This window comes from Megascapheus bottae, chromosome 21 (assembly GCF_031878675.1).
Source record: "Megascapheus bottae isolate mThoBot1 chromosome 21, mThoBot2.hap1, whole genome shotgun sequence".
NCBI classification, from domain to species: domain Eukaryota; kingdom Metazoa; phylum Chordata; class Mammalia; order Rodentia; family Geomyidae; genus Megascapheus; species Megascapheus bottae.
This window is the reverse complement of record NC_143529.1, coordinates 39,215,831-39,228,773: the sequence shown is the minus strand read 5'-3', so window position 1 is coordinate 39,228,773 and position 12,943 is coordinate 39,215,831. Positions and strand designations below refer to the sequence as shown.

The 12,943-nt window shown below is 57.5% G+C and overlaps 1 protein-coding gene across 3 annotated transcripts in view; it reads left to right on the top strand.

Annotated features, from left to right (window-relative positions):
• Positions 1-12,796, top strand: part of Ankmy1 (ankyrin repeat and MYND domain containing 1) — a 44,142-nt gene extending 31,346 nt beyond the window's left edge. The window contains exons 15-17 of one of the 3 annotated variants that reach the window (XM_090355171.1): positions 3,141-3,219; positions 4,850-5,010; positions 12,314-12,796. In XM_090355171.1, coding sequence (XP_090211297.1) covers positions 3,141-3,219; positions 4,850-5,010; positions 12,314-12,390 — 317 coding nt within the window. In that variant the 3' untranslated portion in view covers positions 12,391-12,796. Of the gene's footprint in view, positions 1-3,140; positions 3,230-4,849; positions 5,011-5,941; positions 6,184-12,313 lie in introns of those variants that run through there. The other 2 variants (XM_090355172.1, XM_090355173.1) reach the window with 2 other exon arrangements.
• Positions 12,797-12,943: the final 147 nt, after the last annotated feature.

Genomic DNA, 12,943 nt, shown 5'->3' with positions numbered 1-12,943 from the left:
CGGGACACTGGAGTAGAGGTGTGGTACAGGACACTGGAGTGGACGTGTGGTACAGGACACTGGAGTAGAGGTGTGGTACAGGACACTGGAGTAGAGGTGTGGTACAGGACACTGGAGTAGAGGTGTGGACACGGGACACTGGAGTAGAGGTGTGGTACAGGACACTGGAGTAGAGGTGTGGTACAGGTCACTGGAGTAGAGGTGTGGTACAGGACACTGGAGTAGAGGTGTGGTACAGGACACTGGAGTAGAGCTGTGGACACGGGACACTGGAGTGAAGGTGTGGTACAGGACACTGGAGTAGAGGTGTGGTGCAGGACACTGGAGTAGAGGTGTGGTACAGGACACTGGAGTACAGGTGTGGTACAGGACACTGGAGTAGAGGTGTGGACACGGGACACTGGAGTAGAGGTGTGGTACAGGACACTGGAGTAGAGGTGTGGTACAGGTCACTGGAGTAGAGGTGTGGTACAGGTCACTGGAGTAGAGGTGTGGTACAGGACACTGGAGTAGAGGTGTGGTACAGGACACTGGGGTAGAGGTGTGGTACAGGTCACTGGGGTAGAGGTGTGGTACAGGTCACTGGGGTAGAGGTGTGGTACAGGACACTGGGGTAGAGGTGTGGTACAGGACACTGGGGTAGAGGTGTGGTACAGGACACTGGGGTAGAGGTGTGGTACAGGACACTGGGGTAGAGGTGTGGTACAGGACACTGGGGTAGAGGTGTGGTACAGGACACTGGGGTAGAGGTGTGGTACAGGACACTGGGGTAGAGGTGTGGTACAGGACACTGGAGTGGACGTGTGGTACAGGACACTGGAGTAGAGGTGTGGTACAGGACACTGGAGTAGAGGTGTGGTACAGGACACTGGAGTAGAGCTGTGGACACGGGACACTGGAGTGAAGGTGTGGTACAGGACACTGGAGTAGAGGTGTGGTGCAGGACACTGGAGTAGAGGTGTGGTACAGGACACTGGAGTACAGGTGTGGTACAGGACACTGGAGTAGAGGTGTGGACACGGGACACTGGAGTAGAGGTGTGGTACAGGACACTGGAGTAGAGGTGTGGTACAGGTCACTGGAGTAGAGGTGTGGTACAGGACACTGGAGTAGAGGTGTGGTACAGGTCACTGGAGTAGAGGTGTGGTACAGGTCACTGGGGTAGAGGTGTGGTACAGGACACTGGAGTAGAGGTGTGGTACAGGACACTGGAGTAGAGGTGTGGTACAGGTCACTGGAGTAGAGGTGTGGTACAGGTCACTGGAGTAGAGGTGTGGTACAGGACACTGGAGTAGAGGTGTGGTACAGGACACTGGGGTAGAGGTGTGGTACAGGTCACTGGGGTAGAGGTGTGGTACAGGTCACTGGGGTAGAGGTGTGGTACAGGACACTGGGGTAGAGGTGTGGTACAGGACACTGGGGTAGAGGTGTGGTACAGGACACTGGGGTAGAGGTGTGGTACAGGACACTGGGGTAGAGGTGTGGTACAGGACACTGGGGTAGAGGTGTGGTACAGGACACTGGGGTAGAGGTGTGGTACAGGACACTGGGGTAGAGGTGTGGTACAGGACACTGGGGTAGAGGTGTGGTACAGGACACTGGGGTAGAGGTGTGGTACAGGACACTGGGGTAGAGGTGTGGTACAGGACACTGGGGTAGAGGTGTGGTACAGGACACTGGGGTAGAGGTGTGGTACAGGACACTGGGGTAGAGGTGTGGTACAGGACACTGGAGTAGAGGTGTGGTACAGGACACTGGAGTAGAGGTGTGGTACAGGTCACTGGAGTAGAGGTGTGGTACAGGTCACTGGAGTAGAGGTGTGGTACAGGACACTGGAGTAGAGGTGTGGTACAGGACACTGGGGTAGAGGTGTGGTACAGGTCACTGGGGTAGAGGTGTGGTACAGGTCACTGGGGTAGAGGTGTGGTACAGGACACTGGGGTAGAGGTGTGGTACAGGTCACTGGAGTAGAGGTGTGGTACAGGACACTGGAGTAGAGGTGTGGTACAGGACACTGGAGTAGAGGTGTGGTACAGGACACTGGGGTAGAGGTGTGGTACAGGTCACTGGGGTAGAGGTGTGGTACAGGTCACTGGGGTAGAGGTGTGGTACAGGACACTGGGGTAGAGGTGTGGTACAGGACACTGGGGTAGAGGTGTGGTACAGGACACTGGGGTAGAGGTGTGGTACAGGACACTGGGGTAGAGGTGTGGTACAGGACACTGGGGTAGAGGTGTGGTACAGGTCACTGGGGTAGAGGTGTGGTACAGGACACTGGAGTAGAGGTGTGGACACGGGACACTGGCACTGTTTCGGCATGAAGTCACAGAGGCAGAGGGGTGGCAGGGGGAGCGTGGTAGACCGTCACTGGTTGCAGAGGCTGATCTTGGTGTGGAGAGTCCTGTGTATGTCAGGACCACCCGTCAGTGGCCTAGCTGGACATTCCATGAGGCTACTTATGCCCTGGGCACTGCTTACCCTTCAAACAAGTGTCAGCTGTGGTCATGGGGAGGGGTGGCCAGTGAGAGCCTTGCTGAAGCCCTGCGGCCCCAGAGATGTCCGGTCACTCTCCACCCGGTGTTGCTATAGCTGTTTGCTGCTGGAGTCCAGGTCATATCCAATTGTCCATGAACAAGAACAAGCATGCAGAGACGGGAGGAGACTTACCCCTCCCGGGAGTGGGGGCCGTGCGGAAGGTGCAGCATTAGTACCTGTCTTAAGTTAGAGAGCGTCTATGAGCTGTGCAAGGCAGTGTGGTGGTGGTGGTGGTAGTGGCGGTGGTGGTGGTGTGGGTGTGCATGTGTGTGTGTGCTCATGCTGTACTTCAGACTTGAACTCATGGCCTGCGAACTGTCCTGAAGTTTTTGCTCAAGGCTGGTGCTCTATCACTTGAGCCATAGCTTTACTTTCAGCCTTTGGTGGTTAATCGGACAAAAAAGTTATATGGATTTTCCTGTGGAGGCTGGCTTCAAGCCACAATCCTCCTGCCTCAGCCTCCTGAGTTGTGAGGGTTACAGGCATAAGAAACTGGTGCAGTGGAGGAACAGAGGAGGCCTTCTGCTTCCCGCTTGTGCAGTGAATGTATGGAAAGCCTGGGATTCCCGGGACCAGGCAATGATGCAAGTCCCTCTTTGATGCAGCTGAAATGGGCCCCAGTCACAGGCTGAGGAAGAAGAGCACCAACCTGTCCAAGTTCCCCACAGCAGAGAAGAAGGAGTCGTGAGTGTTGGTGGGTGGGGCTTGGAGAAGGATCTGTGGGTGCTGGTTGGCAGGGCTTTGAGGAGGAGAAGGATCTGTGGGTGCTGGTTGGCAGGGCTTTGAGGAGGAGAAGGATCTGTGGGTGCTGGTTGGCAGGGCTTTGAGGAGGAGAAGGATCTGTGGGTGCTGGAGGGCTGGGCTTGGAGGAGGAGAAGGATCTGTGGGTGCTGGTGGGTGGGGCTGGGAGGAGAAGAAGGATCTGTGGGTGCTGGTGGGTGGGGCTTGGAGGAGGAGAAGGATCTGTGGGTGCTGGTGGGCTGGGCTTGGAGGAGAAGAAGGATCTGTGGGTGCTGGTGGGTGGGGCTTGGAGGAGGAGAAGGATCTGTGGGTGCTGGTGGGTGGGGCTTGGAGAAGGATCTGTTGGTGCTGGTGGGCAGGGCTTGCAGGAGAAGAAGGATCTGTGGGTTCTGGTGGGCTGGGCTTGGAGGAGAAGAAGGATCTGTGGGTGCTGGTGGGTGGGGCTTGGAGGAGGAGAAGGATCTGTGGGTGCTGGTGGGTGGGGCTTGGAGGAGAAGAAGGATCTGTGGGTGCTGGTGGGCAGGGCTTGGAGGAGGAGAAGGATCTGTGGGTGCTGGTGGGCAGGGCTTGGAGGACGAGAAGGATCTGTGGGTGCTGGTGGGCGGGGCTTGGAGGAGAAGAAGGATCTGTGGGTGCTGGTGGGCGGGGCTTGGAGGACAAGAAGGATCTGTGGGTGCTGGTGGGTGGGGCTTGGAGAAGGATCTGTGGGTACTAGTGGGCAGGGCTTGCAGGAGAAGGATCTGTGGGTGCTGGAGGGCAGGGCTTGCAGGAGAAGAAGGATCTGTGGGTGCTAGTGGGCAGGGCTTGCAGGAGAAGAAGGATCTGTGGTGCTGGTGGGCGGGGCTTGGAGGAGAAGAAGGATCTGTGGGTGCTGGTGGGTGGGGCTTGGAGGAGGAGAAGGATCTGTGGGTGCTGGTGGGTGGGGCTTGGAGGAGGAGAAGGATCTGTGGGTGCTGGTGGGCAGGGCTTGGAGGAGAAGAAGGATCTGTGGGTGCTGGTGGGTGGGGCTTGGAGGAGGAGAAGGATCTGTGGGTGCTGGTGCGTGGGGCTTGGAGGAGGCAAAGGATCTGTGGGTGCTGGTAGGTAGGGCTGTATCTCTGGGTGTTACTGGGTAAGGTCTTTTGTGGAGGCAGCTGTGATTGCATGGCGTTGGGACTCAGGCCCAGCTTTGCTGGGATTTGTAGGTCCTGTTTGGTGGCATAGCTCTGGGCCTGGGCACCAGCTACCATATGGGTCACAGACATGGGCCCAGAACATAGTGGGGAAGCCATGCTGGCAGGTCACAGCATCTATAGGTCCAGTAGCAGGGAGGTTTTCATTCTCTATCCTCTGGCCCGCAGGACAGAGCAGTGGCAAAGCAGGGCTCTGCTGGCCCACACAGGTCCTGCTGAGCTCTCTGTGCCTTTTGGCACCCGAGGGCCAGGGTGACCTCATTCCCAGCTACATCCCATGGTGAATCCTAAGGGGCCAGCTGTGGAGTGTGGAGGGTGTTTCATCACAGCCTGAGCTCTGTCCTGGGGAGCCAGCCTCTCCCCAGGCTGCTCAGACATTCCCTGTGCTGGTTTGGTTGCAGATTCCCCTTCTTCAGGTTCTGCTACCAGTGTGGCCGCTCCATTGGTGTCCGCCTCTCACCCTGCACCCGGTGCTATGGGATCATGACCTGCAGCAAGTACTGCAAGAACAAGGCTTGGGTGGAGTTCCACAGGAAGGACTGCAGCGAGATGGTGGCCACATGTAGGCACTGGGCTGAGGCTTGGTGGTATTGGGCTACAGGAACCAGGATAGCCACAGGAGGTCAGGGAGCCAGGGAGCCACAGAGTCAGGAGCCACAGGAGTCAGGAGCCACAGGAGCCACAGGAGTCAGGAACCACAGGAACCACGTCAGGATATTCTCAGGTTTCTCCTTCTAGAAAAAGTCTGCTTTCAGCCAGGCACAGTGGCTGTAATACCTGTAATCCTAGCTACTCAGGAGGCTGAGAGCTGAGGATCGAGGTTCAAAGCCAGCCCAGGCACATAGGACCTGAGACTCTAATCTCCAGTTAACTTCTAGGAAATGGGAAGTGGGACTTGGTTCAAGGGTAGGGTGGTGGTCTTGAGCTGAAGAGCTCAGGGACAGCGCCCAGGCCCAGAGTCCAAGCCCCATGACCCACAAAACAACAAAAACAGCAAAGCCTGCTTTCTTCATGCCCTCCTCTCCTGGCACCACCAAGGAGCTGCCAAGGCCCTGGCCTTGACAGCTGTGGGCATGGTTCCTGGGCATGGCCTTGGGATGCAGAGAGAGAGAGGCAGACGGCAGCAGGTTCCCAGAGACTGGCTCTTGGTGAAGAGGTAAGGCTGCCGCGCCCCATCCATGGGTGCCGCCTGGCCGCTGTCACTGTGTCCTGCCTGCACAGACACACTGGCCCATCGGCAGCGGGCAGGTGCTTCCAGCCGTGCTGCCTGCACGGGCTGGGGCATGAGTGGGAGCCTGGGGGCTGATCACAGCCTCTGGGGGCTCTTGCTGTGGGCAGCCTGAGCGGTGTGGAGCCCAACTGGGGAGGGCTGCTGCCACAGGGCTCAGCTCTTCCACAAGGGGAGGACTTTGGTTCAGGTGTCAAGGCTGACCCAGCCCCTGCTCCGCCCAAGCTGGGTGGCCGTGCCCTCCCCAGTACTTCCTCTCCTTTAGTGCTGGCCTTGGAGTCTGGGTGCTGCAGGGTGAAGAACTGAAGTGAAGGAGTGGAACTGGATGCGGGCCACGGGCGGGCGGGGCTGCGGCCACACCTCCGCGCCCACAGGACCTCCTGGCAGCTGGTCCACTCCCGGCAGAACGCAGGAAGTCCCTGCCCCGGGCTCCGTGCTGCCCAGCACGCCTGTCCCATCCCGCCTGGAAATAAAGTGGCCCACCATGTCCTCTCCAGTCGGTGCCCTCCTCTGCCGAGTGGCCCCGCGGGGCCTGGGCAGAGCGGTGTGGAAAGGCAGCTAAAGGTCAGCTCACATGCAGGAGCCACCCACAGGCTCCTCTCCCTCCCCGACCACGGTGCTGCTCTGCCCTGCTCCCAGCTTGTGGGCTCCAAGGAGGCTGAGAGCTGGCTACGCAGGGGGCGTGGTCTCAGAGGGGGCTGACAGCTCGCTGCAAAGGGGGCGTGGTCTCAGAGGGGGCTGAGAGCCGGCTGGGCAGGGGGCGTGGTCTCAGAGGGGGGTGGGAGCTGGCTGCGCAGGGGGCGTGGTCTCAGGAGGGGCTGAGAACAGGCTAGGCAGGGGGCGTGGTCTCAGAGGGGGCTGAGAGCAGGCTGGGCAAGGGGCGTGGTCTCAGAGGGGGCTGGGAGCGTGGTCTCAGAGGGGGCTGAGTGCTGGCTGTGCAGGGGGCGTGGTCTCAGAGGGGGCTGGGAGCTGGCTGCAAAGGGGGCGTGGTCTCAGAGGGGGCTGAGAGCTGGCTGCAAAGGGGGCGTGGTCTCAGGAGGGGGTGAGGTGGGGTTGGGGGCTATCAGCTGGCTGCAGTCCCGGGTCTGTGTGGGCTGAGGGAGAGAAGGGAAAGGGACCACAGAACTTGGGGTGCAGACTGGACAGGCGAACCCTGGCTGGCCTTCGCCTGCAGTGGCTGGCACAGCTGGGAGAATGGGGGCAGAGAGCACTTCCTGGATTTGGGGGATTCCTGACAGCAGAGGACCAGGCCTTTATCCCCTTGTTCTGGCCTGTTGTCACCTTGGGCAAGCTGGCTTTCTGTTCTAGGGGGGTCATTGCTGGTGGCTCTGTCCACCTCTGGTGAGCATACCACCTCCACTTGCATTATATCTGAAGTTGTATTTCACTGCACCTTAGAGACATCTCACAATAAGTCATCCCAGGACAGACGTCTGCATCACTGCCTTTTATGTGTACTTCCAACCTGGCCCACAGGCTCTCGGGGTCCATAGGGCAGAACCAAGTCAGGTGGCAAAGATATGCAAGGATGAAGGAGACAACAGGGCTGCAGGAACCCAGAGATGTGGGCAGACACAGATGTGGGCACTCAATGACATGGGCACATAGACATGGACACACAGAGACATGGGGACACAGAGACATGGGAATACAGAGACGTGGGCAAACACAAACAAGGACACACAGAGACATGGACACACAGAGACATGGACACAAAGACACATGGACACACAGGCACATGGACACACAGGCATATGGACACACAGAGACATGGACACACAGGCATATGGACACACAGGCATATAGACACACAGAGACATGGACACAAAGACACATGGACACACAGAGACATGGACACACAGGCATATGGACACACAGGCATATAGACACACAGAGACATGGACACAAAGACACATGGACACACAGAGACATGGACACACAGGCATATGGACACAGAGACATGGACACACAGAGACATGGACACACAGACACATGGACACACAGGCACATGGACACACAGAGACATGGACACACAGAGACATGGACACACAGACACATGGACACACAGGCATATGGACACACAGAGACATGTACACACAGAGACATGGACACACAGAGACATGGACACAAAGACACATGGACACATAGGCACATGGACACAAAGACACATGGACACACAGAGACATGGACACACAGAGACATGGACACACAGGCACATGGACACACAGAGACATGGACACACAGACATGAGCACATAGAGACATGAGCACATAGAGACATGGACACACAGGCATATGGACACACAGAGACATGGACACACAGGCACATGGACACAAAGACACATGGACACACAGAGACATGGACACACAGAGACATGAGCACATAGAGACATGGACACACAGGCATATGGACACACAGAGACATGGACACACAGGCACATGGACACAAAGACACATGGACACACAGGCACATGGACACACAGAGACATGGACACACAGAGACATGAGCACATAGAGACATGAGCACATAGAGACATGGACACACAGGCATATGGACACACAGAGACATGGACACACAGAGACATGAGCACATAGAGACATGAGCACACAGAGATATGAGCACACAGAGACATGGACATCCCTTCCTTTCCCCTGGGAAGCAAAGGACCTTGCAGACCCTAGGATGGATCTCAGGATCTCTGCACCCACCCGCCCGTGGCCCCACGTGGACACCAGCTCACCCATGCCCACGCTCTCCATCCATGAGCTTGTGATGGTCTGCCCTGGGCGTGGCGCCACACCCACCCTTCCAGCTGCTCACCCAGCCCACCCTCTCTTCTCCACATGGGCACGGGGGCCCTGTCACCCACCTCTGCCCCAGGAGGCCAAAGTGGGTGCAGCTGAGCAGGGTGTCTGCAGGGTGGCCAAGTGCTCAGGACAGTGTGGGGTCAGGTCCGGCTGGGTCTGGGGAGAGGGGTGAGGAAGGGACGGTGGCAGGCCCTCAGGCAGGGTGGCAGGGCAGTGCATGCATCCTGGAGGCGAGGACGGCTGGGCTCCATATCGTCAAGAGTCCCGTCAGGATGCTGGAGAGGGAGTAAGGAGGAATCTTCCTCTGGGCCTCTCGGGAGAGTGGGCAGAGGGCCCCTGGGGAGCTTTGGGGTGGAGGGAGGGAGGGAGGGAGGAGGAGGAGGAGGGCCATCACTGCAGCAGGGCTCTGGAAAGGAGCAAAGAGCGCGGTGGGGAGGGTGGCTCGGGTCCTTTTTTTTTTTTTTTTGCCAGTCCTGGGCTTGAGCTCAGGGCCTGAGCACTGTCCTTGGACTTTCTCAAGGCTAGAGCTCTACCACTTGAGCCTCAGCACCACTTCTGGCTTTTTTCTGTGTATGTGGGGTACCGAGGAATCGAACCAGGGTCTTTGTGCATGCTAGACAAGCACTCTACCACTAGGCCAAATTCCCGACCGGCTCAAGTCCTTTCTTGCTGTCCTGGTAGGTTGTGATGGAGACGCGGGGCCTGGCTAGAATCTCTGGAGGGCAGGGTTCTCCTCAGAGAACACAGGCTGGCTGTGGGGTGGCCAGGGCGTGTGGTGCAGGAAGCGTAGCTCAGGACCGGGCTGGGCAGGGGTGCCAGTGCCCTGTCCCAGTCACCAGGCCTGGCTGGCCCTGCCAGGGACAGCAGCAGCCTTTATGCAGGCCAATCCGCCCGATTCCACGGGAAGACCTTGTCGCTTTTCTTCACAAGACTGGCTACCAGACAAGCGAAGCCGTAAGGCCAACATATCCAGGGTCTGCCCTGCTTCCATGTTGAAAATGAAAAACTTCAAAGCCAGAAAAGCTAGAAATCATCACAGAAACCCCTGCATCCACCCTCAGAGGGGGAGGAGGTGCATACTCGAGTCATGTGACCCAGGACGGCGTTTTAGAGGTCTGGTGCAGGCTGCCACCAAGCCTGTCTTGTGACTTTGCTTCTCATTTGGACCCCCTCGCATGACATGTGTGATTACACTGCAGGTTCAGCTCGCCAGGAAGACACCCTACTCCAGTCTCTCGGTAGCCCTGTTGTGTTTGAGAGGTCATGATTCCTGTCCAGGTGTACACCTGGGCCCAGTCACCTGTTTTAGGTTTCTGGAATCTGAGATGTTAGAAATGGCTTAGGTTATTGGGGTACCCCATTGGAACCCAACAAGGGAAAAGTTCACTTCTGCAGCATTAGCCAGGAATAAGGCAAGCAAGCAGGCAGGCTGCTCCCTATCTACCCCCAACCCAGCAGGCCCCGCCCCTCTGCTCTGATTGGCTGGGCGCCTGTTCAGTCTGCAAGAGGATGTGACTTAACAGGATGTAACTGAAATTCAAGAGGCTTCTTTTAATGAAAACATAGGACGTTTTAATTAAAGTGCTCAGAACAAGGACCCAACTAGAATGGTCAACTGCAAGAGCCGAGCCACAAAAGTGACAGCGAGGAAGCCACGTGGCTAGAAAGGACTTTTCTCACAGGGACGACGGGCACACACAAGGCTGGCCCTAGTGGGGAAGGGGCGTTGCATGTGTGTCCAGTTAGCCTTGAGCCAGGATGTCCACACTGGAGCAGTGTGATTTCTTCTGTGTGTATGTGCCACGTTGCCTCCTTGCGCACTGTCAGCACATATTGGCTTGGTGGTGGTGGTGGCTGCGGTGAGGGTGGTCCGTGGCTGTGGGGCGAGGGTAGTCTGCTCAGCACACTGGCTCTGTGTCCACTGGACAGGCCCAGCCAACCTTCATGCGCTCTTCTGCCATGTTCCCTTCTCCCCACACCCCTGCCAGCACTCCCTGGCCGTCAGCTTGTCCAATCTGTGAGCAGGGCAGGCATGAGAGGAGGCCTGAGATCTTGACGATCAACGATGCTTGACATTTTTCGTATTCCCTTTGTGTGTGTGAGTGTGTGAGAATGTCTATTCAGAGCCTTTGCCAGTGCTAAACCAGGTTATCCGTACTGCTCTCTATTGAGTTGCATGGCTTCTTTATGTGTCTAGGGCACTGATCCCGCATCAGATACAAATGATTTGCAAATATTTTCTTGCAGCCCATCAGCTGCCTTCTCATTTTATTTTATTTACAGGCCTGAAGCTGTTTGGTGCAGTCAGCTTGTGTAGTTTCCCTTTGGTTGCCTATGCTTTTGGTTTTTTTTTTTTTTTTTTTGCCGGTCCTGGGGCTTGAACTCAGGACCTGAGCACTCTTCTTGGGTTTTCTCAAGACTAGAGCTCTACCACGTGAGCCACAGCACCACTTCTGGTACTGAGGAATCGAAGCCCGGTCTTGGTGCATGCTAGGCGAGCTCTCTACCACTAGGCCAAACTCTCGACCCTGGAGTCATTTTTAAAAAATTAACTTGCTTTATTGATATAACATCAGCAAGGGCTCTGGTCTGTAAGAGTTCTGCTGAAAGTCCCGGTGATGGGCTCAGGAAGGTGTCTTGCTACTTTTGAGGCTCTTCCTTTGTGTCTGACAATACTCTGGCATTGGTCAGCCATTATTTGATGAAGTCTGTTTGTCTTTTCTCAGGGATCTTTCTGAACCCAAGAATGCATTTATAGGTCATTTACATTTGTTCCATTCCCTGGTTTTCAGGTTGCGGTATCATTTGGCATGTTAGTCTTTCCCTGAGTCATACTGCGCTGGCCCGCGCGTGCTTTGTGTGAGCCTTCCTCACCCACGATGGCCCCCAGAGCCCTGGAGAGCAGCTTCTCCGGGCAGTGGGAGGGTTTGTTGTGGTGAGGAGTCTAGGCCGCCCTTTCCACTGGCCCCTCAGGTCTGGGTCTGCCCGCAGCACGGGACCACACCCCGAGAGCCATCTCTGAGTTGGCCCTGTCACATCTCATCTCGGGGCTTTAGGTTTTCCTTTTCCTAAGCACACAGGGTTCACCTGTGGCCTGTGGCCTAAGACACTGACCTGGGGAAGGATGGATTTTTGCCAGCATGCCACCAGTGAGGGAAGGGTTTCTGCCCCGTGGACTCCACACCTCCTTCAGTGTGGACTGCTGAGGCCAGTGTTGCACCTTCCGAAAGCTCCCATCTGCTGCCTCCCTCCTGGGGTCCCTTCCTTACCAGGGCCTGGCCCTGCGCAGGGAACAGCCTGCCGGCCACCACCTTGGTGCCCGTGTCCCGGGTCTGAGCCGGGTGAGCTCTGGCAGCCATGTTGCCAGGGTCTCTGGTACACTCCCTGCACTCATGGCACCACCTCCCAACCCCGTCGTGGACAGCCCTCTGCCACCTCTTCCTCCCGACTGTGGAGGGCGTGTTGCACCACGACGTCCTCACAGAGCTGTTCAGGAATAAGCAGTCGCCACCCAGAAGGAAGTGAGCTCTTGCCTGCATGTCTATAAGGACAAGCTTGTGCCCAGGGAAACGCCATGCTGGGCTGGCAGGACTGGCTGCATGGCAGGGGTGGCGGCTGGTTTCTGTCCCTCAGTGAGGGCAGCCAGAACACCGTGGCTTCCTGAATCCACACAGGAGCCGCTGAGGCTGGCAGAGCTCTGGAGGAGGGGTGATGGTGGCTCTGGTTACTTAGGAAGGAAGCATGAGAACAGCCCAGCTAGACTCTGGCCATCCTGGCTGTATTGGCCTGTGCTGGGCACCTGTCTCAATGGCTGCTTTCTTTTTGGGCAGGGAAGATGTGTGGACCCCAGTTACCCAAGAAACAGCAGAAGCATGGCCATGCGGCATCTAGACGGCTGCAATTCTGATTCTGCTGGACCAGAGAGGACAGGTCTCCCACCTGCAGCCACCTTGAGCCTCCCCACCCATCCACGCAGGCTTGGCCAGGCCCCCAGTCCACTTCTCCCCCGTGGTGAAGGGGGACTCCCAGGACAGAGGTTACCTGGTGCCAGGGCTCCCAGAGACTCGTGGAGGGGCAGGGAGGTGACAGTACGGTGGTGGCGGCCTGGCCACTGTCGTGTGCACTGGCAGACTCCCCTCCTGGAGCCACGCTGGACGCCAGCCCCAGGCACTGCCCATCCCTGAGTGGGGTAAGCATTGCTCCCATGCCCACAGGCCCGGGCCCCACGCCAGGGCTCTGGGAGCAATGCTAAGCATGGGCCAGGCAGGCTGGTGGGGGCTGCAGCCCCAGATAAAGCTGCCCACAGAGGCACACGTTCCGGAGAATGGGTTTGCTTGAGTGCATCGCGTTGACATGGCTGGGCCGGCATCACCCGAGCACTGCCCTACGAGCCCCCCAGCTAGGGTGAGGTGTGTGGATATCCCAGCTTGGAGGCCAGGCCCTTCTGCCCTCCTGCCGGG